Source organism: Topomyia yanbarensis, chromosome 1 (genome assembly GCF_030247195.1).
Source record: "Topomyia yanbarensis strain Yona2022 chromosome 1, ASM3024719v1, whole genome shotgun sequence".
NCBI classification, from domain to species: domain Eukaryota; kingdom Metazoa; phylum Arthropoda; class Insecta; order Diptera; family Culicidae; genus Topomyia; species Topomyia yanbarensis.
The window spans coordinates 89,269,052-89,294,402 of NC_080670.1; the positions used below are offsets into that span (position 1 = coordinate 89,269,052).

Below are 25,351 nucleotides of genomic sequence, written 5' to 3' on the forward strand. Positions count from 1 at the left end.
CATTTATCCTTTACAATGTACTTTAATAGAACCTACATGATGCACCAGTAGTTTTCATAAAACAAAAATTTGAATACCACGTAGGTTTCACCTTATGTTTACGTGACTTCTCTCGTATCTTTTACAAAGTGTTATAGTAGAAACTATATGATGTACTTGTAAATGTTATCAAAAAATATGTGAAATCTATAGGATTGTGCAATGGACTTTACCTTTTGTTTTTCTTGATTATATACAAATATTAGACAGAATGTACACTTTAAGTGTCTATCATTATTAGATTGCACTATTTGAAAAAGTACTCGTAGATTGGAAAATAATGCAGTTGTTTATATAATTACTCTATAGAGTAATTTATAAAAATAACTGCATGACTTTCCAATTATCTAATACTTCTTCAAATAGACCAATCTAACAATGATAGACACTTAATGTATATATTGTCTTCTGCGAGTTATTCAGTGATTTTTTCCATTGCCTTTCACCTCTTCGTAGGATATGCAGACCAAAGTAATCATCATTAGATCAGAATACGAACATAAATATATTTGTAATTAAAAGATAAAGTTAAAAAAGTTCAAAGAAAACTCGGAATCAGTTTATTAATTATAAAACGTGATGGGAACATATGGAACCTATTGAAATAAACGTAAATCAATCAAGTATAAAAAAATAAAAATATCCTATCAAACTTTATTACAAGTTAGTTTATATTTACATTGAAACTGTTCTTAACTCGAAAATAAATGCTAGTTTTATCACCTATACTATGCACAGATACAGGAGAGCTATCAAACAGATCAATTTTTAATATCTCAACTATATTCAAGCTTCTTATTACTTCATACGCCTGGAAATTTCCAACTTGCCAGAATTGACATATTAAATATATCTCGTTACTACACATAATAAATTCAATGACTTGAACCAAGTACATCATATGTTTTTCGAATAGAGTCATAAAATATCCAGCCCTATAATTAGTTCTTTTGTATTCAACACTACTTGCCATCATCATACTAAAATCGGAATCTATATTTAATGGTTGCATTAGTTTACAAAAATAATTACGTAGACGCAAATCAAACACCTTGAAATCTCCTGTGACAAGACCTTTCAAAAAACTTTGATTTAACAAATCATATGCAAATTGTAATGAAGCTTTTATGCAAAGAGTGTAACACACATTTTTTCGTGAAGACATTATATGAGCATACTGTTTAAAAGCTCTGTGCTTGGCTTCATATCTAAAACACATCATATCTTCCACTGGTCCTGATGCTATAATAACCGAAGGATAATGCACTAGAAAATGATGCTTAGGCTTAAGCTCTCTCTTAAATACATCAATGTACATACTATGGTGCACGCTAATCAATCGTCGCAATTGATCAATCATATTAATTGAAAACGTACTTCTTAGGTAGAACTCAGTTAATTTTACTAACGTTAAGCAGTATTTCCAAACCATGTCATCATTTGGCACAAATGTGCCAATGATTAAAGTAATATAATGTGTCAGTATACGTGTTTCACTAGAAGTTAGGCGTATTTGGACCGTTTTACGCTTTTCCTTACTGCTGTAACCTTCAACTATATCTGGCATTCGAGAAAGTTCACTATCTATACAGACTTTTCCTAGACTTTTTCTGTTCATATTAAAATCATGTAGAGTGAAGTATTTCTTGTTGTAGATAAAATAGTCTAAGATTTCAACCAAACCGGACTTGCAAATACCTGAACTGTAAAAATCGTGCATCGCATCAACGCTCAAATTTTCTACAACATGAAAAGAGAGAAGCTCGTTAAAAACGGCATTACCGTGTATACCTGTTTCGCTAGGCTGCCCCATTTCTAAATCTAAAGCATAATCTTGCCTTCGACGAAGACAATCTGCATGCTCACGACAATCCGTCTTCAAAAGAACTTTGGGTCGCCTGCAGAAGCGGCAATAAAATGTAGCATTAAATCCATTTGAGAAAAGCAGCATCGAGTGAACACCCAAATTGTCACCTTGTATCAAACATAGCACAAATCTTACAAGTACTGTTTCTCCATCGAGAAAAATATTAATCCCTGCACTCTCAATTCGTTTGAATCTCTCGACTAAAGCATGCATAAGCTTATTCATTCCTATTTCCTTAATATCTGATTTCTTAACCATACCAGCCACAAAAATGTTACATAACCTGGATTGAAATTCTTTAGGTATTGAAGGAAATTTATAGTATATTCCGCAAACGCTGTGCCTATTACTGTGTGAACTTTGCGAATCATTGATTTCATATTCATCGGCATATAACCATAGTGGGAGCACGTATTCATTTTCATATTTTCGTTCGATAGCTTTCCACGTACTCCCATGTATATAATTCGAGATTTCAGTCGATTTTCGCAGTTTTTCTGTATTCTGCAAGGTGATTTTTAATATATCACCACATTCAAAAAAAGATTTGATTTGAAATTCGATAGGCATTATAATCAAGTAATTATTTGCATGAACTATATCGCTGTCATGTTCGATGTCTAATAATTTAAAAGCTATATCGTTATTTTTCTCTATCGTGCACATAGTTGGTAGTTCAAATCCTACGCTATTCTTCAAACACTTAAAAAACTTATGATCTGTATTTACAAAGTCAAATACGGTTTTCATCATATCAACTTGTCTTTGAAAGTTGAAACTATTATCTGGATCAATAACATACTGTTTGAGCTTTTCTAATTCGACCGCTACTTCTGAAAACAAATAGCTTATTTCATTTTGAATCTGATAAACATCTTTTCGCGTAAAATTGTTATGTTTGTGCATGAACAGGGTTAGTTTTAACACCATTTGATTAAAAATGTTTATTGGATCTTGGATCACATGGGATGACTGATCATCACCGCTTTCCATACATATAATTTTCGATGAGCTAGCTTCAGCATGCTCTAATACTGAACGTTTCGCTTCAGGCAGTTCCGATAGATGCACCAGGGATGACGGATCATGCTGATTAATACTACTGTTAGTTAGTTCACTACTGTTATCGTGGAACCCGATATGATGACTAACATGTTTTTTGAACGGATATACCTTAGAGAAAACTTGTCGACATTTGGATATCGTACATCTATATTGATATATGGACGGAACATGATGGAAGGCCTTTAGATGTGTAAGATAATCATTTGGCGTTGCAGAGAGGACCGTGCAACCAGATATCATACATATGATACGAGTCATACTCAAACCTCACTGTGCACTTTTCTCTCCTCAAGATACGTCTGAAGTCTGTTGATAGCGGCGTAGGATTCTCGTTGCTCTATTCCGTAAATGTAACCGCTAATAAAGTGCCAAACCAACTTCGAAATTTTTGAAAACGGAAGGCCGAAAACGGCAGTCAGTTTAATTAGTACGTCAACTGCTCTTGATGCCGATGGAAGCTCATAGTACAGGTCGTCGTACCAGACAATGAACGTTCCCTGTAACTGGTCCAAGTTCTCTCCCACCACAACTAATTTTGGAATGATTGGAAGATTCAGCTCTGCGTAACTTCGATACGTTTCTTTAATTTTAGATTCAGCTTGCTCTTTGGAATTGAAAATCAGCGTATCTTCTTGTCCAACCAAGATAGTAGGTTTGAAACGAGATGCAACCGAAATTGGTGACAGTACGGTACTTAGCGCTAACAAAAGCGCACAAGTTTTCTTATCTGTAAAAAACATGCCCATTAGTATGAATTTGTAGTAGTTACATAAAGAGCAAACAAAATTTACCATTATTCGCACCTTCGTCTTTTAATCGTTTGAGTAGAGATACAGCTGATGGGTCTACGGCTTCCTTGGAAATATACTCTGTTATTTGCGGTATCAACTGCGCAATTTTTTTTAATCCATTCTCCGCTTTTGGAAAAACCTTTTGAAAATCAATATCGATCTGAAATTATATAAAAATAATAAAAAATTTCTTCAGTATTTCTGAACAGTTACATCGGTGAACATTAAAAGATTACAACCATCGTGATGAAAATTAAATTTAATAAAAACTGCCATTTAGACTAGCGCGAAATATAGTAAAAGATGTGTGTATACATGAAAATCAGTAGCTCACTACGGCGTAGTTTGGCAGTGGTGCTCCAGCTGCATAGCATTAATCGCTGCGCAACTTTCAAATAACCCTTTCGTCGCATGAGACAAGCGGTTTTTTCTTACTATTTTATGATTTGTGATTACATGACAGTGGAACGAAGTGTGTTGTTTAGAACATCAATAAAAAGCTTAATTTATGCTTTGTTAAATACTAGAAATAAATTGGTTATGTTCAAATAAGCTGTTACGATACAATTGCACACGTCATGTCTGGTGATGTCGAGCATAACGTTTGTAATGATAAAACGGCATTGCAGTAGTGTGGGCAATATTAAAAAGGTTTCAATCATACACTAAAAATACTTCTAGAAGCAAAATCTTTCATGTGTTATATATGTGGTATTATTAAAACTCACCAGTTGAAACCCATGCTGGCATTTGTATTGTGGATATGTTGTGAAAATTTGTAGAATACGTTTTCGCATCAACAAATTATTTTTTCGTGCATCGTAGCTGGTTTTCCACTTATCAAGGACTACGGCCCACGGCTCACTGTTCAATATCAACCATTCTACCGCTTGCTCAGCATCAGTGTTCCTTTCAGGTTGGGGATCAATTGTTGTGTGTTTTGTTGCTTGGTATTCCGTCTCTTTCGCCTCACGCTTACGCTTTCTTTGCTTCAAGTTGCCAATCTTGTTGGCTATCTTTCCGCCGTGGTTTTTTCGATCCCCGCTTCTTGGGATAAAATAGTTCTCCTACAAAAAATAATATTACTTGGTTGCTTTTGTTTTATTCAAATGCATCTTACCAGGCGTTCGAACTTAAGAAGTGATGTGACAGCCAGGGCGTATGTTCTAAGATCTCCACTTAGTAGCTTCTTTATGTTGTTCAAATGATATTTCGAAATAATACTAGCGAGCTCAAGCTGCTTAGTTTCAGAAAGTTCTGCTTTTGCAGCACACATCAAAATTTCCTTTCCTTCTTCGGAATTATTCAGCAACTTTTCTAAGACAAAAAAAAAACATTGCAGTCGCGTGGTAGATGCGTAATAGCTGCAGCGGTGGAAGAGAGTTCTGTGCCTTCACTTTTTTGTTGATTTTGCTCTTCTTCGTTCAAAAAATCTGATTCCGAAAACCGACAGGTATCATCTGCTTCAGTTTCCTCAAACGAATCTGTATCACTGTCGATTTCTGGTGCCGATGTTTCGTTGGTATCAAGATAAACAGCTCCGGAACTACTTTTCGAAGTTGAAGGAAATTGGAGATCATTCTCATGCGCAGGCTTGTTAGAATCCAGGTAGATTCGTCGATTGCTTAGATCACTAACAGCATTCGCTTCACCCCTAAGACAGTATCTCGGCTCCAGCAATGTTTCTACACTTTTAATTGCTGACGCCTGCAGAGAAGTTAAATAAATATATCCATAACTAGCGAACTTTGTCACGTCTAATGTTTCGTCGAGGTGTTCACTTTTTGTCTTTCTCATATACAAAGGTTATGCAATTACTCCAAAAACCAACTTTTTATCCGAGGCCCGGAGGGTCGGGTGTCACATACCATTCGTCGAGATCGGAAAATGTCTGTGCGTGTGTATGTATGTGTGTGTATGTGCGGACATGTTAACAAAATGCCCACATCGGTTTCTCGGAGATGCCTGAACATATTTTCACAAACTAACTCGCAAATCAAAAGTATAGCGTTCCGATCGCCTGCTATTGAATTTTGACTTTTTTTAGGAACACTGCTAAATCTAACGGTAATTGAGTTCACATACCATTTTTCAAATATTTCGAAAATTCTATATATATATATATATATATATATATATATATATATATATATATATATATATATATATATATATATATATATATTATATATATATATATTATATATATATATATATATATATATATAATATATATATATATATATATATATATATATATATATATATATATATATATATAATATATATATATATATATAATATATATATATATATATATATATATATATATATATATATATATATATATATATATATATATATATATATATATATATATATATATATATATATATATATATATATATATATATATATATATATATATATATATATATATATATATATATATATATATATATATATATATATATATATATATATATATATATATATATATATATATATATATATATATATATATATATATATATATATATATATATATATATATATATATATATATATATATATATATATATATATATATATATATATATATATATATATATATATATATATATATATATATATATATATATATATATATATATATATATATATATATATATATAATATATATATATATATATATATATATATATATATATATATATATATATATATATATATATATATATATATATATATATATATATATATATATATATATATATATATATATATATATATATATATATATATATATATATATATATATATATATATATATATATATATATATATATATATATATATATATATATATATATATATATATATATATATATATATATATATATATATATATATATATACTAGGGTGGGGCATTGTTATATGGAAAAACGTAATCATAGCCACATCAACCGAGCACAGCACTTTTTTGGTTCCTTTTGGGGTCCCAAACAACTATGCAAAATTTGGGGTCGATTGGTGTTGACTCGGCGTAGCGCAATGCGTTTGAAATTTGTATGGAGATTAGTATGGGAAAACCTACATTTTTGAATTCTTAATTCTACAGACTACAATTATTCCTGTAGTGTGCCAACAAATAGATAGAAGTATAGTCCAGGATATGCCGAACAACTTTTCTGAAAGATGTATGGTGTTAGAATGTCTCTAAGCCAAGTTATAGCTGTTCAAAGTTTGATACATCGAATTAAATGCCAAAAATCATTTTTATTGCCAACACTGCCGGTGTACCAATGGTATTTCATATAGCATTCCAAAATAACATTATATATTTTAGTTTTACCACATTGGTATGTTTGGATGAATTATTCAAAAGCCTTAGCTCAATTTCATGAACGTAGGTAGTTGAGCAATAGGGCGTAGTGAGGGGGGATGGGGGGGGGGGGGGTATGTAGACATTCGAACTGAAATGTTGTCGAGTTGGAATGTTCAGATGAATTATTTCAAAACAATTACACAATGTCCTACGCATAATAGTAACGATGAAATAAAACATACTGTATCCCTTTGCCTTGCCTTTTATCAATAGAAGTTACGTTACAGACTGAATCAACTGATGTCGAGTTGATATGTCAGAGGATTGCATTGATTATATTTCAGTTTAATAGGCACTATGATTTGATGGGATGCTCATTTCGATGCTGTTCGATCACCTGAAGCAAAAATTGTTGTAGAGATCTGGTTGATTTCATGTTGAAATCCAGAAATTAGCTTCACGCCTCGTGATCGAACAGCATAAAAATGAGCATCCCATCAAATCATAGTGCCTATTAAACTGAAATATAATCAATGCAATCCTCTGACATATCAACTCGACATCAGTTGATTCAGTCTGTAACGTAACTTCTATTGATAAAAGTCAAGGCAAAGGGATACAGTATGTTTTATTTCATCGTTACTATTATGCGTAGGACATTGTGTAATTGTTTTGAAATAATTCATCTGAACATTCCAACTCGACAACATTTCAGTTCGAATTTCTACATATTACAGTCTCTCTCCATCTCCCCTCACCCCTGACTACGCCCTATTGCTCAACTACCTACGCTCATGAAATTGATCTAAGGTTTTTGAATAATTCATTCAAACATACCAGTGTGGTAAAACTAAAATATATAATGTTATTTCGGAATGCTACATGTAATATCATTGGTACACCCGCAGTGTTGGCAATAAAAATGATTTTTGGCATTTAATTCGATGTATCGAACTTTGAACAGCTATAACATGGCTTAGAGACATTCTAACACCATACATCCTTCGGCAAAGTGGTTCAGCATATCCTGGACTACACTTCTATCTATTTGTTTGCATACTACAGGAAGAATTGTAGTCTGTAGAATTAAAAATTCAAAAAATGTAGGTTTTCCCATACTAATCTCCATACAAACTTCAAACGCAATGCGCTACGCCGGGTCAACGCCAATCGACCCCAAATTTTGCACAGTTGTTTGGGACCCCAAAAGGAACCAAAAAAGTGCTGTGCTGAAAAAACGATCATTTTGCCCCACCCTAATATATACATATATAACTATATAAACTTGAAACCTCTTGTGGGTGAACTAGAGCTATCGGATAAAGCTCATATTTTGCACATGATTTGTGTATCCAATTACCGTTTGAATTAGCAATGTTCCGAAAAAAAGTCAAAATTGTTGCCGGTCTAATGCTTATACTATGCGTATGCGAAACGTATACGCATAGCGACCACCAGGCGATTTGCTACCGTATCGGTCAACGGAACCATGCTGCAGCTCGGAGAAGGATGATCAGCGAGCGAAAGTGGAAGACGAAATCCTTCAACAAAGACCTCTTCGTCGAGGCACTGCGGCCGAACGGCGGGACCGAGAACGTGGATGCGGCTGACCTAACAAAAAGCATTGTGCCTGCTGTGACGCCACAATGCCGCGAAAACTGAAACCACACAATAAACGACGTCCAGCTTACTGGTGAAACGAGACGCTTAGTACGCTACGCGTTGCTTGTCTCAGAGCCAGAAGGCGGGCTCAGAGAGCAATATCGAAGCCAGATAGAGAAGAGTGCAATGCAGCGTTTTGGGAATCTAGGGCCGCTTTAAAATGGGAGATCAGACAGTTTGCCACAAAGAGCTGTATCGAGAAGTAGACGCCAATCCCTGGGGTGACGCATACCATGTCGTGATGGCGAAAATGAATGGCTCGACGACGCCAGCCGAAAGGTGCTCGGGTAAGCTGAAGATAATCGTCGAGGGTCTTTTCCCGAAGCACGATCCAACTATCTGACCAACGATGAGCTCGATGAAGTATCGAAGCGCCTGAAATCAAAGCGAGCCTCCGGTCCGGATGGAATACCACACGTGGTGCTGAAAGCTGCGATCCTAGCATATCCGGACATGTTCAGGATGGTGCTGCAGAAGTGTTTAAATGAAGGCAACTTCCCCGAAATGTGGAAGGTACAGAAACTGGTGTTTCTGCCGAAGCCAGGGAAGCTACCGGGCGATCCGGCATCGTATAGGCCCATATGTCTGCTGGATACAGTCAGAAAACTCCTGGAAAGAATCATCCTTAACAGGTTGACGAAATGCACGGAGGATGAGTGCAGACTGTCCAAGATGCAGTTCGGATTCCGCAAAGGATCTTCGACAGTGGATGCAATTCAGACAGTGCTCGAGAGTGCTGCGCAGGGATGAAATGCACCTCAGAGCAAATAAAGAGAAGAATAAAAACGCTCTTTACAATTTTCATGTGAACCACCGCTCTTCTCTTTTACAATAAACCTCTTCACTCCGATGTGTGTTACTGCCATGTGTGCAATCTACTCTATGGCTGCACACAAAAAAGAGTAGAAACAAAGAGGCTCTTTAGTGTGCATCTTGATCCCACGTGTACGGAAGCAGGGAAAGGAACCAAAAAACATTAAAAACGTTCTTCCGATTAAGGGTTTTAGCGTCAAGCTGGCGCTAATCTTTTCCGACAATAAGTTAGTGTTGGTTTCGGATAAGACGAAGTCGAAACGCACCCATGACTTTGTTGAAGGGCAGAAGTCAATGCGAGTCACAGCAGGCGTCCCTCAGGGCTCCATCATCGGTCCAACTCTTTGGAAGGGGATGTACGATGGAGTCTTAACATTGCAGCTACCCAGGAAAGTAAAAATCGTGGGTTTTGCGAACGACGTGTCACTAACTGTGATGGGTGAGATACTTGAAGAAGTGAAGGTGTCGGTGACGGAGACAACAGACGCGATTGAGAGCTGGATGCACGGGGTCAAGCTGTAAATTGCTCACCACAAGACGGAAGTGTTGTTGGTCAGCAACTGCAAAGCGGCTCAGCGGATGCAGTTCGACGTTGTAGGGATTGTATCGAAGCGTGCACTGAAGCAATTGAGAGTGGTAATCGACGACCGGTTGAGTTTCAACTACCACGTCGACTACGTCTGTGAAAAGTCGGCGAAGGTAACGAATGCAATAGTGAGACTCATGCCAAACATCAGTGGTCCGAGAAGCAGCACGAGACGTCTGCAGTTCTACTGTTTCGTCATCGTTACTGCGATATGTGGTTCCTGCCTGAGGTGCTGCGCTGAAAACCAAGCGGAACCGTGGACATTCCGGCTGGTGGCCGTACGAGTCACGAGTGCTTACAGAGCAATACCGCCGGAGGCAGTATGCGTTATCACCGAGATAATCCCCATCTGCATCATTCTGGCCGAGGACGTGGAATGCTACCAGCAAAGAAATGCACGTAATGCAAGGAAACTGGTCCGAGCGGACTCGTTGGCTAAATGGCAACAGAAGTGACACAACGCGGATACAGGAAGGTGGACCCACCGACTCATACCAAATCTGTCGGTTTAGATGCATAGGACGCATGGAGAGGTGAACTTCCATTTGACGCAATTTTTGTTCGAGCACGGATGCTTCCGGAAGTACTTGCATCGGTTTGGACATGCTTCGTCACCCTTTTGACCGGAGTGTATGAACGTGCAAGAGACACTGAAAAACGTGGTTTTCGAATGCCCTAGGTTCGAAGAAGTTCGTAGGGATATGCCTGGCGTAACAGTGGACAATGTCGTCGAAGAGATGTGTCACGACGAACATACCTGGGACGCTGTTAACAGAGTGGGTACGAGCTGGGAGGGAGAAACAGACACTACGCACGAAGTGTAAATAATAGCACTTGTCAAGAAGCAAGAAAACTTTCGACAGCCAAAATCAATCAAGGTGGGCGACGCATAAATGAGCAAATTTCTTTTTGCGCGTCATTGATGCAAGCACATGACTTCAATCGTGTGATGGAAAGGATCTTGGGACAGTATAAAATCAATGAAAGTTTTTTTCCCGGGTGCTTTACATTGATTTGAAGATAAAGTCAGACGACAGTTTGCTTCCAGTACTCAAGTGAAATGGGACAAATTTCGGAACGATGTGTCTAATCTTATACTTTTAAAATAGGATTTTTGTGCCGTTCTTCTCCTTCATTCTACCACGGTTTCCTAAAAAATTGCTTAAACTGAATATTAAAAACCGATACAACATTAAATTCAATCTGAAAAATAGAATTTAATTTTATAAAAATTTAACTAACAGAATCCTTGAATAAGGAAACTCGCCGGTAGAGGCATGTTTATCTGATTTGTGAAATGTTGACCAATGCATAGGTATTTGATAGGTAGATATATATAGGTACGGCTGCAGCCTTGGAACGTAAATATCCATATAATGAAATAAACGAAAAAACGTTTGATATAACATGTTTTCGTTTTTATATTTCCCCTTTATTTACTACTGAAAAATATTGCCATCCTAAATAAAGTACAGAAAACTGTTTCCACCTTTCTTTTTACATCATCAAACAATTTTAACCGTCGAACTGTCAAATTTAGCCAAGGTTATTTTGCAAAGAACTTTCGAAGTGTAAGATTTTAACTAATAGATAGAAATGGAATTTTTTCATGATTCTGATCATCAGATTAAGCTGCATGAGCACCCGAACGTTAAAAATATTATGTCGATGTCAAACTTCACGTAGAAGTAACTTGCCAATTTTTTTCGAAACTTTGTTTATATTTATTAGCATGCATCTAAGCCGTTGATGATTTTCATTTTCGCTGTATACTCTCAAAAGAAACTTTAAACTGGAGAACCATCAAATCTGACTAGCGAGGTGTCACTCATTCTAAAATTGTTAAATCAGTCACAAATTTTTAAAACTTTCTTCGCACGATTTACACCATTATTACTTGTCTTTACTATAGATATGAAAATAGCTTTTATGACATGTTTTAAATAGAAAGATGATATAAATTATTTTAAACCAAAAAGTATTTTTGAATTACCAAAAAACGTGCACGTCACAGTATATTTTTTGATTCCATATTCCCATTTCTTGGAGTAGAGAACATTTACAGCGTCGTCACATTTCCATAACTGGTTTTATAACAAGCATAAAATATATTTTAGGCGTAGTTCATTGAGCTTAAAATGTAAATAGTATTTGAAATTTTCATATAAAATTAGCGTTTATTTTACATTATAGCAAGATCGCAATATTGTCTTAAAACGATGCTCGAAACTTTTGAACGCATCTAAATTCTTATTCATCATTGAATACATAGAAATACAATTTATTTGATTGTGGCAGCACGGATTACCGAAAAATCTATCTGGCTAATTTCAAAATGGCATTAAAATCACAAAAAAACTTTAATAATATTTACTGCTACACCCAATCTAGACAAAAAATCAAGGAAATTCATCGTTCGGAAACATTTTCAAGCAAGCATATGATAACAATACTCTCATTTCCTCGATGAACACTTTTTTGTGGCTCGGAGTGACAGTTTCGTTCTGGCTGGCTATGACATTCACATTTATTGAGTCTGTTTCTCCCTCCCAGGTTACGAGTATACTTTCCGAGCTGTAGAGGAAGTGTCGAAGGGATCAACAAAGTAGCGCCATTGGTTAGAAAGTCGCCGTGAAACCACAAATCGGGATTCGAGAGAAATCCCGCCGCTGGGGAACTCTCCGATGGTGTAGACTGGGTCCACCGCCGGGGACCAGTTGAGTAGTACGCGATGTAGTACCGGGTTCGGGTAGTCGGGGTGCCAGTGAACCGCACGTCAAATTTCACCGGAATCGTCGGACCGGCCTCGACACCCTACCGGGTAGCTCGTGAGAAGGCTTGATCCACCGCCGGGGATTAGACCGAGTAGACCGCGTCGAATAACTAGCAGTGAGTCGTTGGGGCGCCAGTGAACCGGAAGCTACGCTCCACCCGGAATCGCTGGATGGATCTCAGCACTTACTGGCTAGCTCGTTGAGGCTAGGTCCACCGCCGAGGGCTAGAACGAGTAGATTGAGACGAAGCGAGGAGCTAAATGGCTCACGGAAACGAACATAGATATTGGGAGAAATCAACCACTCGATTTGGGGAGGACCTCTCTCACCGGATAATTCTCCGTCGGAGTAGGCTAGATCCATCGTCGGGGACTAGACCGAGTAGTTCGCGAACAAAATTTTAGTCCAGTCGGGAGGTAAATGGCTCATCGGGGAAGTGGGGTGAAATGGAACGAGAGGGGAACCAAAGGGCTTAAAGGAGTTGCAATGCTAAATGGCACCAGACAGGGAGGCAAAGGGCTCATGAAGTTGTGGTGTTAAAACCAAAGAAGAATCGGTTTCGGGGGAACTCTCTTTGCCGGGAAACTCTCCGTTGGCGTAAACTAGATTCATCGCCGACTGAGTAGACCGAGACGAGAGACACCACCAGTCGTGGGTCATCGGGGCACCAGCGAATCGGACGCCCTTTTCCACCGGAATCGCCGAACTGCCCAATTTACATATATACATGTTTATATATTTACATATATACATGTTTATATATTTACATATATACATGTTTATATATTTACATATATACATGTTTATATATTTACATATATACATATTCACAAGGACAGGAGTTTAGGGGCTTAACAAGCCCCCCTCCCGGACCTACATCGAATTGGGGAGTCTTGCTAGGATATAGAGGGGTTTGGATTGGGCTCTGATAAACCCCTAAAAAGCCATAACTTCGAAAGCACAAAAAATAAATTATTTGAAATGATAGCCCGACAGAAACCAGCCAGCATGCCGAATAAAATTCCTGCTGATATAAGTTCGCTGCATAACAAGTCTTCACGGAATAAATTTAATGTGCTCATGCTATTACGGAAAATAACACCACACCAAAAAAATCTGAATTTTATCGTTGACGTAATTGCAAACATGACACAATTCAACAAACCGTAATTTACGAAATGACAGAACATTACCGTGTTCCATTTAATTTTACATGAAACATATACTTTACATGCGCAATGACTTAAAATTACACTTTCTGCCATTCAGAACAAACGCTGTATGTGGAGTAAAATTACATGATTTACGAAATTAAACGTCATGTAAAATTAAAATCAAACGTAAAACTAAGTCATTTTTGATGCTCGTATATGTCATGGTTAGGAGACGTAAATTTACACTATTTTTTCTAGGTGTGTACGTTTAGACTCGATTTGAAAAAAAAAAAATAACTCAAACGCCTCAAACACGTTTGGCAAATGTTTGTAGGTGACGCAGTGATCGAAGCAATGCAGTTGCAGTGCAGCTAACAAACACGTGTAACAAACAGTTGCACAACTGATGGCAATCTTAAAACACTGATTTCCAACGTTAATCAATTTAAAAGTTTACACAGATTTTCAAGAAAATTTTGTTCTAGTCTAAATGTCTGTTATCTGTGGTGCAACCATGGGAAAAGTCATGTCATATAACAGGTTCGAATAAAGCAACTGTACGAACAAAACCAGAGTGCCGTACACTACACATAGAAAAGTAACAAAACTATGTTTTCGAAAGGTTAATATGAAAACATACGACTTTTATGATTATCGTATCATTTTATAAGGTATTAAACATGCCAGTCGTATGAATTTCATACGAACATCTTATGATTCTCATAAACATAAGAGAAATGTATAATATTGTCTTATGAAACATCAAAGATGGAAAATGAAATCATAGCAAACCGTTTTGACCAAATAGGGTCACTGTGCCCTAATTCATCTTAGCACCTCTATTCATCCCACCATTTGAACAAATTAGTTAGAGCAGTGTCTGCTATCTCTATTCAACGCATTAGCTCAAATGGTAGGATAAATAAGGGCGCATAGTACTCGAATTTTCGCTTCGCTCAAACGCGAATATTTTACATTTTTCAAGCCAGATTTTTTATGGTACTGCTTCTAAAGAACGAAGAAAAGATGTTGATACCTATTTAAGCGCAATCCATTCACTGTAAGCCGAGTTATTAGCGAAATAGTGTGACATCCTGACTAGTAGGATGAATAAGGGCTCGTCTACCCTAAGTACCGTTTCATAAGAAATTCTTATGATTTACACAAAGTCCTTATATAGGAAGAGCTTAGTATGCATCAAAACGAAAACTGTCTCTAGGCTCGTATGTGTGACAGTTTCTACGTCATCAATACCACGTTTCATAGATTGCCTCTGTTCACTACCACTAACAGTTTTGACGCATGCTTGGATCTTGTTTAGAGGGACTTTGTGATTTACATCGTGCTACTTCTGGCTAAAAAGGTAATTGTTTACTTTAGGTACTTTTCCCCCTATAAGTGGATAACATATTTTTCTTTCGTGAATATGCTTGTTTAGTGTTGAACATTCATTAAAAAGAGGCGGAAAGCGAACATTTTATTAATTAACTAATAAGATTAAAAATAAATTCTACCTACTAACCTTGCCCATAGGGTTATTGTGCTCCCGAAAGTAAGGTTTTGGACGAACCTAGCTTAATGCGACTAGCCGAGTCCAAGGATCCGAAGCCCCAAAGCCAACTTACGCAAAGCCGCTGAGGATCCGCCGGACGAGGTGTCTTCGTACTCGTCATCGAAAACGCAAGTGAACTTGTGATCCACTCGTTTGCCCGGTATACTCAAACATAGGGGCTATGGTTAGTTTAATTCCAACTGAGCGGCAGCGAAGTCGGACAACACGAGAAAAACGATGTGGCGTAGCCACATTAGGCTTTAACAATGTTTTATTTAGTAACGATAGGCTGGTATTTACTGACAATTAAAATATTGTCACTGCCTAATGTGGCTACCCGAATAGAAATGCACAGTAACAAAACCATGATTTTCACTGTGACAGTACAGTAATTTTACAACAATTTACAGTAAGTTTTAGTGTTATGCTACAATACAAAAACAATAAACTTTAACGTTTTTACAGAAAATTTCAATGTAAAATAGACTTTTACAGTGAAAAAGGGGGGTGGTTATGTATCTTAACATTAAAAAAATCATTTTTTCTCCATACATTTTTTCTCGGAAACAGTAAAATTTAATGTGAATGCACTGTATCAGTTTATTGCTGAACAGTGAAATTTATTGTTACATGAAATTTTATTGTAAATCTACTGTGAGAACTTGGCATCGAACAATTTTGAAACAGTAATAACTATAATATTTATTGTTTTGTGATTATTTGTAGGGTAAATGCTATTGTAAAATTCTATCCGGGTACGCCACATCGTTTCATTCGTGCTGTCCGACTTCGCTACCGCTCAGTCGGACTGTAAACTAGGCATAGGCCCTATGTTTGAGTATACCGGGCAAACGAGTGGATCACAGGTTTGCTTGCGTTTTCGATGACAAGCACGCGGCCACCTCGTCCGGCGGACCCTCAGCGGATTTGCGCCGCTTCGGATCTTTGGACTCTATTATGCGGCATAGCCGCATTAAGCTAGCTTCGCCAAAAACTTTCCTTTGGGAGAACAATAACCCTATGAGTAAGGTTATTAGGTACAACTTACTTTAAAGCTAATTAATGAATTATTAAAATTTTTGCTTTCCGCCCCTTTTTTATGAAGCTACAACACTAAACTAGCATATTTCTAAAAGAAAAACATGTTTTTCGTTTACAAGGGCAGAAGTACCTAAAGTAAATAATTATCCTAAAAAATATACGATATGCTTATGAAATTTGATATTTTTTGCTTGAGTGTACGATTCATTCCTAGGCATTACCGATGAGCGTTACAAATTCGTAGAACCTGCCACACACCAATTGCATCACTATACATGGTAAACATCCTCAACCTTGACGGACAGTGCCCCTATCGGTTGGTTCTCATAGAGGAAGAGATTTTATATGAAACGAATTTACTCGCAGTTATGCTGCGATACAATTGGATTCAACTCTATAGTATTTACTATCGGCTATCTTGTACACTAAGCGTAAACTCTGCTTCTTCTCAGTATATTCATACCTATATCGTTCTCTTGAAGTGTATCTCCAGAAACAAATCCTTGTGCCGTAGCTAAACTGTTCTGCTACACTCTTACAAAAATACCTACCTCGTTACCACTAACCAGTCGAATGTCAACTGAACCTTCCTTTTGGATTGTGATGTACCGTGGTTCTGCTGTAAGCGTTGGGCTGGTGTGGTAAAAATCTTTCCCCCTGGGTGGCTCATCGATTATACCTCGCGATTGGATGTATTCAGTGCTGTGTGGTGCTCTATAACCATCTTCGTTTCTTATTGCTCCTGGTGGTGTAGTGGGCCTGTCTAATTGATATAAAGAAATATGTTAGTAGACCTCATGATCTTCCACGAAGTGAATTTTCTAATAACGTACTCAGTGAGTACGTCAGTCAGTCAGTCAGTGATGGTACGTATACATTTTGTGCCGAGTACGATCCCTCATTCCGATTTAGGTAATTTTCAACATTGCTGTAGTTGGAAAAATGCACACTATGAGAGTGTATACTGGAACTAGTACGACCATCAAAATTCGCGTTCAACGTATTGTTGGTATTGTCTGTCAGTACAGCCAACGCTAGTCGCCTTTTACCACCGTCCATTGTCTTTTTCGCCTTCTCCATTGAAACTCCAATGCAACTTATGCCGTGTGCGTAAGCTTGTTCGCTGTATATGTAACCATTCACAGCTAGTTGATTTGAGTCGTGATGGACGAATTCAAATGCAATGACTATAGAAAAGATATTTACCATATAAAATCACAAGAACTTTCCAAAAACGCAATCCAATTGATTTTGTAAAATTTTTGATTGTCTGGTTTCAAGATGTTGTAAATTTAAAGGTGCGGAACATTTTTGACGTTTTTAGAGCATGTTCAGCAGCATTTTATTTTACATAGGGGTTTCAAAGTAGAACTGGAACTGAAACAATCATACCAAAAAGAGCGGTTTTTTTTCATAATTTCGAACACGTTTGTTTTAAAATGTAAAACTGGTGTACTCCGGCATTCTATCTGTAGCCTAATTTAAAACACGTTCATAACTGTATTAGACATAAAAGTTTCCATTTCTTTACTGAACGAAAACCGGTTTTCGATGCAAGTCAGTTTTCAGGTGGTTGGTTACCGGTATTTTGTCATTACGTCTGAAGGGTAGTGCATCACAATGTCCGGGACACGTATAACGGTTCGTCAAAATATCCGAAAACGAAAACAATAATGCGTCAAAAGATCTGGAATCATTCTTGTCTCACAATGTTCGGAAGAGGTGCAATCTTATAATGGCCGGTTTCTTATGACGCACACTGGTATTGGGATATTATGTCGCATAGGCCCTGCGTCATAACGTCCCAGGTCATAAGGTCCCAAAAAGGGGTGCGCCATAACGTCTAGAACATTGTAACGCACAAGGGGTGCGTCATATCCGTAAGCAAATGTGCGTCACAGTGCCTCTTTGTCATAGTGTCCCAATATCGTGTGCGTTGAATGACGATATTATGACGCCGTACGTATTTCGGACGCTATGCCACTAGGATGATTTCGGATTTTATGACGTACATTTATTTTTGGACCTTACAACCTTTGTGCGTCACAATATTCCAGACATTATGATGCACATTATTTATGACCGTCGGTTTTGTGTCACAACATCCGACATTTTAAGTGCGTCACAGTATCCAGGCAGGATATCTACTGCGACAGAAGATTCGAAAATATATGTGCACAATAAAGACCGTAACATTATAGCGCACATCCGTTTTTGGATGTCATGACGCACCACCCTTTGGACGTTATGACACGGTGCCATTGAAAACCGGTTTTCATTCAAGTGAAGAAATGGCTGAGAGAGTCACCGTATCTTAACATCTGAAGTTTGGTGCGTCATATGAAAACAATGATGCGTCAAAAGATCCAAAATCATTCTTGTGTCAACGTCCGGGATCTTACGACGCACATCTGTTTTCGGATGTTATGACGCAGTCCGTAGCCCGACAGTGATTGTATATATGCCACTGATTTATATTTATATAATAGAATTGTTGTGTACTTACATTTGCGTTCGTTTTCGTCATCAACAGTTGGATTTTAGCAGCTGCTGGTTCATACACACGAGCAGGCAACGATATTACACATCCCGGATTGTTGTCGTCCGTTAAAATTGAGCTGTCGTTAGATGGAACCTGAGAAATTTGTAGCTTGACTTGATTGCTCTCGGTAAATGCAACCGAAGCAGTAATATTAGCATCACCGGTAAGTTGTAGATGATATCCCGGTTTCAGCTACATAAGCAAAATAACAAGTTTTGACTTCTGCAAAAAAGAGCGAAACCGTCAAGCAATCATTTGTTTTCACTCATAAAATTTGGATTTACTTACTTTTCGTGTTCAGCAAGATCAATTTATTTAATGCAGCACCGAATATTACGAAGGAACTTTTGTTCGTCCCAAACACTTGCGAAGTTGATCCGGCGTGATGCTAAATCGACTCCACTTTCTGTTTTAAAGAAAAAAAATGAAAATGTTAAATGAAAGTTTACATTAATTCGTTTTTACTATTAAATACTTACAAATAAGTGTCGCGTAATTCCCTAATCTGAAAGCAGCTCTTGCACTTTGTTTCCAACAGACGCCATCTTGCCTTTCATCCATTATAGAATGAACAAGAAACTGGACTGTCAAAATGAATTCAAATGCGTACGTGATTTTCACGTAAGGGAGATGGGACAACTGCAATGGAAGTAACGTGCGCTTCATTTAATATTCATTCGTAGATCGATGATTGTTATCTTTGTCAGGTAAACTGAAGTGAAAAAGCATTTTTTGTGACTTATGTGATATTTCACGTAACATTGACATGTGGATTATTTTGAGTGTAGGTAAGCAAGCAGCAGTAGGAGCAATAGCAATAATAGCAGCAGCAGCAATACATGCGGTGCGGTATTGCATCATCGTCAGCGAGCGTGAGTGACCCAACGATACAATCGTATGATGTGGGAAGGAGATGACATGTAATTGATGTGTGACATGGCATCGACAATCATCGCGGATGATCCACGCGTTTCTAGAACGTGTGGCGTGTAATATAAATACGCGCGTTCTGCGCATCGCAGCAGTCAGTTTTATTTCAACAAGTGTGAAGTACAAGTGAAGAGTGAAAATAAAAGAGTAAAGTGTGAAGTGCAAAAAGTGTTTTTCCTTCCAATAAATCACATCCAATAGTAAGTGGTTTTCCAAAATACAGTCCACATAAGTTGTTTGCAGTTTGTTTTGAGTGGTCCATCCAAGAGTTTTATTTGTCTGCGGACAAGTGTAAACATAGCCAGCCATCAACAGCAAGCTGCAAATTTCCCACAACAAGGGCCAGCCCTAGGCCCAAACATTGGTCCTTCGAGCCGGATATGATCCGGAGTGAAAGTGTGTTCAAAATGGCTGCGTGAAAAATGAACAAATTTGTAGTGAAAAAGTGACTAGATATCGCAAAAACAGTTGCCGTACTGCTAGAGCGATGAGTGTGGAATCGTAGAAGTGAAAAGTGAATCTGTAAGGAATTAGTAAGGAAAAATTGAGTGCGTGCCGCCATTTTGTTTTGTTGGCTTCAAAGAGCTGGAGCAAACTGTAAGTAATCCCGTTGCTTCCTCCATATAGACGGATAGTAGTCCCGCTACTGATCTGTCGATCCTACGTGGCGTGCACGACTTAATGACACAGACACGGAGTACGACGCTCAAGTCGGAGCAGGAATCTAAATCCACACCGAAGTGTGCTAAAGGAGGAAAAATGGCGGAGCTAAAATCGCTAATTTCCAAACGTGCAGCAGTGAAAGGTAAGATAATGCGGATTCAAACTGCGATTGGTGCAGCTCAAGAAGATCCACTTGCCTTGTCCATGCCTCAGCTCCGTGTCCATTCGAAGAATGTGGAAAAGTATTACAACGAGTTTAATGAAGCACATGATGCGGTGATGCAAGCTGTGCACGACAACCAGAAGGAGGCCCAGGAAGAAAAGTTAATAGAGTTTGAGGAACTGTACAACGAAGTACAAGTTGTCATCGAAACGCTAATGGAAGCTCATGTACAACATGCTAACCGTGAGCGAGCCATTCTTCCAGCTGCAGCCCAGCAAGACGGTCAGCCGCAGATCGTAATTCACCAGCAGGCTCTTCGGGCCCCTCTGCCAACATTCGACGGGCGGTACGAGAACTGGCCTAAATTCAAATCGATGTTTCAGGATTTGATGCGAAATTCTCCAGACTCTGACGCAGTGAAATTATATCATCTTGATAAGTCGCTAGTAGGAAGCGCGGCAGGAATCATCGATGCAAAAACTATTCAAGACAACAATTACCAACAAGCCTGGCAGATTTTGGAACAACGATATGAAAATAAGAGGTTGATTATCGATGTTCATGTTCAAGGCCTAATGCAGCTAAAGAAAGTGTCGAAGAAGTCATCTAAGGAGTTACGCAGCCTCATCGATGAGTGTTCAAGACATGTGGAGAATTTAAAGTTTCACGACCAGCTACTTCAGGGAGTTTCGGAACTTATTATTATTTATATCTTGTCAGCATCGCTCGATCAGGAAACAAGGGAACTTTGGGAGGCTACAATCGAGCACGGAGACCTTCCAAACTATGAAGATACTATGGAGTTCCTCAGGAAACGCTGTCTCATCTTAGAGCGATGTGAATCAACCGCACCAGCATTATCTTCTTCTAAGCAAGCTTCTTCGAAGTCAGCACCTCCTACTAAGGCTTTCAAGATTTCTGCAGCAGCCACCACATCCAGTTAAATTTCATGTGAACTATGTGGTGGGGATCATCCAAATTTTAAATGCAGCGCCTTCAAAAATATGAGCATTGCGCAACGGTTGGCAAAGGTCAGAGAAGTTAGAGTCTGCTTCAACTGTTTGCGTAAGGGCCATATGATCAGAGCATGTCCGTCGCAACGAACGTGTGCCAAGTGCAATCAGAAGCATCACAGCATGCTTCATCAAGATCAGCCGGAAAGTTCTGCACCACATAAACCAAAGGATAAGCCAGAGGAAAAGGCTGCAGAGCATCAGGAAGCCACCAGCAGAATGGATCCAGAGCCACAGGAGAATGGAAGCGTATCAGTGACCACATCTTGCTTTGCTGGTGGACAACGCCGAACCAAACAGGTGCTTCTTCAAACTGCTGTGATTGATGTGATCGATGTACACGGCCGTCTACATCCTTGTCGTACACTGTTGGACTCAGGTTCACAGGCGCACATATTGTCAGAAGCAATGGCTAGAGTACTCGGCTTTCCAACTCTGAAATGTAATATAACAGTAGTAGGTGCAAACGCAGTGAAGACACAAGTCAAAAAAGGGCTGAACCTGAATTTTTCATCAAGATACTGTGATCTTCAAGACAGTATCACTTGCTTGATTTCGGATAAACCTACTGGAATTATACCATCCGTAGCAATCGACGTGTCATCGTGGAATATTCCTCCAGAATTGCAGCTTGCGGATCCAGACTTTTTTAAGCCACGCGAAATCAATTTGGTGCTGGCTTCGAACTATGTATGGGATTTGCTTCGGACCAAAAAGGTGGTACTTGCGAATGGTACTGCATCACTGCGAGAAACCGATCTAGGTTGGATCATCACAGGTACATTCGACCCGTACCAACAGGTGAGTGCCAATATGCTGCTATCTAATGTAACTATGCATGACGATCCATTGGACGAGCAATTGGAAAGGTTTTGGTCTCTGGAGGAAGTGGTCAAGCGCCCATCATTTGACGCTGAAGAGCAAGAAGTTGAGCAGCATTTCTTAGAAACGTATTGCCGGGATGAATCCGGTCGATTTGTGGTCCAAATGCCGTTTCGGGAAACAGTCACGGAACTTGAAGACAATCGAAGCCAAGCGTTGAAGCGATTCTTTGCCTTAGAAAGGAAATTGTCACGCAATCCCGAACTACGAAAGCAATATTTTGAATTTATGAGAGATTACGAACTGCTTGGCCACTGCAAAGAAATCAACGAAGAAGACGACATTCAGGGGATGCTGCGATATTACTTACCACACCATGCGGTGTTTAAGCTGATGAGCTCCTCGACAAAGGTAAGGGTGGTGTTCGACGCGAGCGTGAAGGATTCACACTACTCCCTCAACGATGTGATGAAAACCGGTCCAACTGTGCAGAACGATATATTTGCCGTGAACTTGCGTTTCCGACAGCACGTGTTTGGATTTTCTGGTGACATAACAAAAATGTACCGGCAGATTAAGATTGACCGTAACCAAACCCGGTTCTTGAGGATTTTTTGGAGAGATGATCCTTTAAAACCATTGAGAGTGTTGGAGTTAGTCACTGTGACATATGGAACCGCTGCTGCACCATTTCTCGCGACAAGATGTTTGGTGCAGCTGGCAACTGAGGAGCAGCATCGTTTTCCAATCGCGTCCAAGATGGTGTTAGAAGACATGTACGTTGATGATATGTTATCCGGAGCAGACACAGAAGAGGAAGCAATACAACGGCTGTTGGAAGTGAAGGAACTACTATCTGCTGGAGGGTTTCCGATTCGCAAATGGAGTTCGAATTCTACGGCGGTCCTCGAAAATGTGCCTGAAAATGAACGGGAAAGGTTAATGAAGATTGGTGAAAGTGGACTAAATGAAGGAATAAAAGCTCTTGGAGTGCTATGGGATACAAAAAATGATGAGTTAACGTTTGAGAGTTGGCCAGAAGAGACCAACGATCAACCACCGACAAAGCGATACGTACTGTCACAAATCTCGAAAATATATGATCCATTGGGACTAGTGCAACCAGTAATAGTTTGTGCAAAGGTGATTATGCAGAAGTTATGGTCGTCGAAGATAAACTGGGATGATGAGCTTGAAGGCGAGCTGCTGGACGAGTGGGTAGCATTTCGTAAATCGTTGACCATGATGAATCAGATCCGTGTACCGTGATGTTTTAAGTTACCTGATGCTGTTCGGTATGAAATCCATGGATTTTCGGATGCATCAGTTACAGCCTACGGTGCCTGTATATACTTGCGAAGTGTTTTAGCTGATGGAACAGCAGTGTTGCGTCTCATGTGTTCCAAATCTAGAGTGACACCATTAAAGCCAACTACAATCCCGCGACTGGAACTACTAGCTGCTTTGATTTTGGCTCGGCTGGTAGTAAAGGTAAATGCAGCCTTGAAGATTGAATTCTCGGGCAATGCATTATGGTATGATAGTCAGATTGTTTTGGCGTGGCTGAAAAGGCCACTTGGGTCCTTAGAAGTTTTCGTCCAAAATCGGGTGACAGAGATTAACCGGCTTACCAGTAATTTAGTTTGGAAATACATAAATACACGACAAAATCCCGCTGACGTTGTATCTCGAGGTCAGTTGCCAGCGACGTTGAGCAAAGGTGTTCTCTGGTGGAATGGGCCGGAGTTTCTTGGTCAAGAGCAAAACTGCGATCCTGATATTTGCCCGATCGTGGAATCGGATCTTCCTGAATTGAAGGTGGTCAATACCACTGTGAAGAAAATAAATATTTTGCCAGTTTTTGAAAGGTTTAGTGACTTTCGTAAACTTCAACGTGTTATTGCGTACGTCCAGCGCTTTATTCGTAATTGCAAGGGCAAGTCCAGTAAATTTTTAAATCCGACAGTATATTTGAGTGTTTCTGAAATGCAAGCTGCATTGAAATGCATTGTGAGGGTGATTCAGAATTTGGAATTACCTGGTGAAATCCGCTGCCTTGAGAAGGGACAAATACCGCATCGGTTGGCAAACCTCAGTCCTTTTCTTGATGAAGATCATTTGCTGAGGGTAGGAGGTCGTTTACAGAAAACGTGTCTACTATTCGAAACGAAACATCCGATTGTGTTGCCAAGACACCCGGTAACCGAAATGATCGTCGAGAACTTACATGTAGGACCTTCAGGATTATTGGCTATCGTCCGGCAAGCGTTCTGGCCATTGAAGGGTTCGTCCACTATTAGAAAGGTGACAAGAAGTTGCATTTCATGTTTGCGAACGCGTCCACGAGGTCTCCAACAGCTTATGGGTAGTCTACCTGAAAAAGGGTGAATATGGCCGCTCCTTTTGAGTACACTGGTGTAGATTACGCTGGGCCAGTTTCTGTGAAGCAAGGAAAGTATCGTCCGAAGATTGTGAAGTGCTATATCGCCGTTTTTGTGTGCATGACGACGAAAAACATGCATTTAGAACTAGTGTCGGACCTCAC

At 38.8% G+C, this 25,351-nt stretch overlaps 2 protein-coding genes across 2 annotated transcripts; one reads left to right on the plus strand and one right to left on the minus strand.

Annotated features, from left to right (window-relative positions):
* Window positions 1–882: 882 nt before the first annotated feature.
* LOC131678034 (uncharacterized) lies at window positions 883–23,742 on the minus strand. The gene is made up of 9 exons (XM_058958172.1): window positions 23,177–23,742; window positions 19,695–19,854; window positions 19,504–19,621; window positions 19,180–19,437; window positions 17,225–17,436; window positions 4,883–5,469; window positions 4,491–4,829; window positions 3,763–3,922; window positions 883–3,698 (listed from the first exon to the last, which is right to left on the minus strand). Exons 6-9 carry the CDS (start codon window positions 5,036–5,038, stop codon window positions 3,232–3,234), a joined length of 1,122 nt encoding a protein of 373 aa, XP_058814155.1. The 5' UTR covers window positions 5,039–5,469; window positions 17,225–17,436; window positions 19,180–19,437; window positions 19,504–19,621; window positions 19,695–19,854; window positions 23,177–23,742; the 3' UTR covers window positions 883–3,231.
* Window positions 21,976–24,075, plus strand: LOC131696351 (uncharacterized). The gene has a single exon (XM_058984895.1). It carries the CDS (start codon window positions 21,976–21,978, stop codon window positions 24,073–24,075), a length of 2,100 nt encoding a protein of 699 aa, XP_058840878.1.
* The last annotated feature ends 1,276 nt before the right edge of the window (window positions 24,076–25,351 follow it).